This window comes from Phytophthora parasitica (genome assembly GCF_000247585.1).
Source record: "Phytophthora parasitica INRA-310 unplaced genomic scaffold supercont2.4, whole genome shotgun sequence".
In the NCBI taxonomy this organism is placed as follows: Eukaryota; Oomycota; class Peronosporomycetes; order Peronosporales; family Peronosporaceae; genus Phytophthora; species Phytophthora nicotianae.
Window position 1 is genome coordinate 1104896 of NW_008648990.1, and position 2712 is coordinate 1107607.

At 44.1% G+C, this 2712-nt stretch overlaps 1 protein-coding gene across 1 annotated transcript; it reads left to right on the top strand.

Annotated features, from left to right (window-relative positions):
• Nucleotides 1-1353: 1353 nt before the first annotated feature.
• Nucleotides 1354-2199, top strand: PPTG_03285 (hypothetical protein; the record flags this gene model as incomplete). Its single annotated transcript, XM_008895961.1, has 1 exon — nucleotides 1354-2199. The coding sequence occupies one exon, from the start codon at nucleotides 1354-1356 to the stop codon at nucleotides 2197-2199; it is 846 nt and encodes a 281-aa protein (XP_008894209.1).
• Nucleotides 2200-2712: the final 513 nt, after the last annotated feature.

Here is a 2712-nt window from a genome sequence, read left to right on the forward strand (position 1 = left end):
AGTCGCGGTTGACGTCGGAGTTCCGCGTCCAGCTCAACGAGGCCATCGAACTTATTCCCCTGGAAGACAGAACCGATATCCGTACTTTGACGAGTAGTCTCGGTATTGCAAAGTGTACGTTACACGACTACTAATAGGTTAAGTACGGTTCAGTTGAAATAAGTAATGGATACACGCACTTAATTCTTATATTTCCGGACAACAGAATTACAGGGACTGCCTTATATTTTCGGACGGAGGAAGTACTATCCCAGAACAATGGGTATTTGATTAGATGTAATCAAGAAATATACACCGAGCGTGACTAAACATGGATAAGCCCCTCTGCATGTGTTGCACAATTACCTATCGCTAATTACTGCTATCACAGTATAATGGGTATATGATTAGGTTCGCATTTTACTGTAATACACGCGTGACTGATCTTGATTATATGTAATCCAGAAATGTACACCCAACGTGACTAAACTGGCTTATATCAACCTTTCATTTGTTGACCGCAAGTGGCTTTATTAATAGTTTTTAGAGAAGTTGGCATAGGTCACCAAAGAGAAATGTAAACTACATGACAACTTGAAACTTTAGTTGCCGTGTATGATTTCAACTATTACCGTGGCCGACTCACATAGTACCACGACTGAAGGAGGGGGCAGGAGATGTGTTGAGGGATATTACTCAAGATCGTGAAGTCTGGTCAAATGGCTCATCGTGCCAATTCTGAGAAAGTAATTGCTTGTTGAACATTCAATGAATAGATACTCCGTGAACTTCAACTGACAAAACCGCCCAACTAAAGTAGATGAAACGACTCTCCAATTAAACACGCCCACTATTTAGAATTTTTCATATTTAGAAGAAGCCGAAATGGCTAGTTAAGACTTGAGGACGACAACAACAGCCTCTACCGTGTAGAGAGTCACTACAGGAATGTTCGTCGAGGGTTTGCGACGCTCAGCAGGGCTCATAAAAGTAATGTTACGACTGTCGTCATAGAACTGGAGTGCTAGGTGAGCCTTTCGTTTTATTTATCATTATTACGTACTTCAGTAATTTATATGTTAAGAGTTTACTTTGCTTTTACTTTTAAGCTGCTACACCTATGTTTAATTTGCTTCTCCCTTTTTGGTCATTAAACCAGCCCAACACAGGCTGTTTTGAGCGTGCCCATGGAGGTAAGTAAACTTTATTAAAGCCTCTGTGTCCATTATCCCATCATTCTGAAAATGAACATACTCTCTTGGCATTCGCACAAACAGTAGATTTAGTCCAGAGCTCATTTTCCGTTTCGCCACGTCACGCTTACCAACACCTCGGACAAGTACCTTCCCCTCTCCCACTCGCGTTCTGTCGATAATGAAGCTTATTCAATTTGGCCAGGTCATCACGGCATTTATCACGCTCGCGAATGGTTTGTCTTTTCCCGATCTCACGCCGGACGAAGAGAACCGCATCTCCGGCGGGTCGAATGACAAGATTGACAAGCACACGTACGTGGCGAGTCTTGTGCGCGGCCCTGATATCGAGCTATTTTGTGGTGGCATATTGATCGCACCTCAGTACGTTCTCACTGCTGGGCACTGTCTGGACTATTCCATGACAGACGTGCACGTTTACATTGGATCAAAGTATCGCCTGGATAAAGGCCCGCAAGAGGCCGAAATGATACGTGCTGTGGAGGCTTATCGCCATTCACTGTATCACTTGTCGACCGATTTGATGACCGCCACACGCGATGTGGCATTGATCAAACTCGAGAAACCATGCAAGATTCGACCAGCACGTCTGGCTCCCGCAGATGGATCTGAGAATGAGTCGGATGCGCTGGCTACCACCATAGGCTGGGGGCTAGTGAACAACGAGACGTTAAGCGATACCCTTCAAACCACCGATGTCGAGATTTTCCCGAACAAGAAGTGTGCCAACGCCGCGGCGAACACCACCGTGGACGATTCAGTGATTTGCGCCGGCAATGGAAATGCGAAGGACTACTGTGCCATCACCGGGGGTGGCCCTCTTCTAGTGACCGATATGGTCGTGGGCGTTATGAGCGTTGATCTTGAGGATTGTGGCGTCTTGCTTGGAACATATACTCGTGTCTCCAAATCGTTGGGATTTATCAACGACATTCTACACGGTGGATCTTCCAAAAATGCCACGGATCGGTTGACTGCTAACACGAGCATAATTCCGGAATTCTGATTTTTCAAGACGAAGCCGACAAGAAGAAGCTGACTTTTGCTCAGATGTCGAAACAATCCTGGCATCCTGTCCAATTGTATGTGATTGCTACTTCCTACAGTACTTCGTCTACCACCGCTCGGTCATCGAACCCCGTGGTAATTACCACAATCTGATCGTTCCAACACAGGCAGAATACACGTGAAAAAAAAAATAAAAGAGGAAGATTGAAGACTGTCATTATGATGCGGTGTTTTTGTTGTTATTATTGTTGTTGTTAATATCTGTTGAATTCTCAGGTACATGTATCCCGTCTAAATAAGCACCAACCTGACAAGCTATCAATTGCGCAATCATCTACAGTTTAAAAACTTGTTCACAAGGTGAGTTCAATTGGACCGAACTGCGAGTATAGCATTGTATATCACGATACATACATACATACATACATACATACATACATACATACATACATACATACATACATACATACAGACAGACAGACAGACAGACAGACAGACAGACAGACAGACA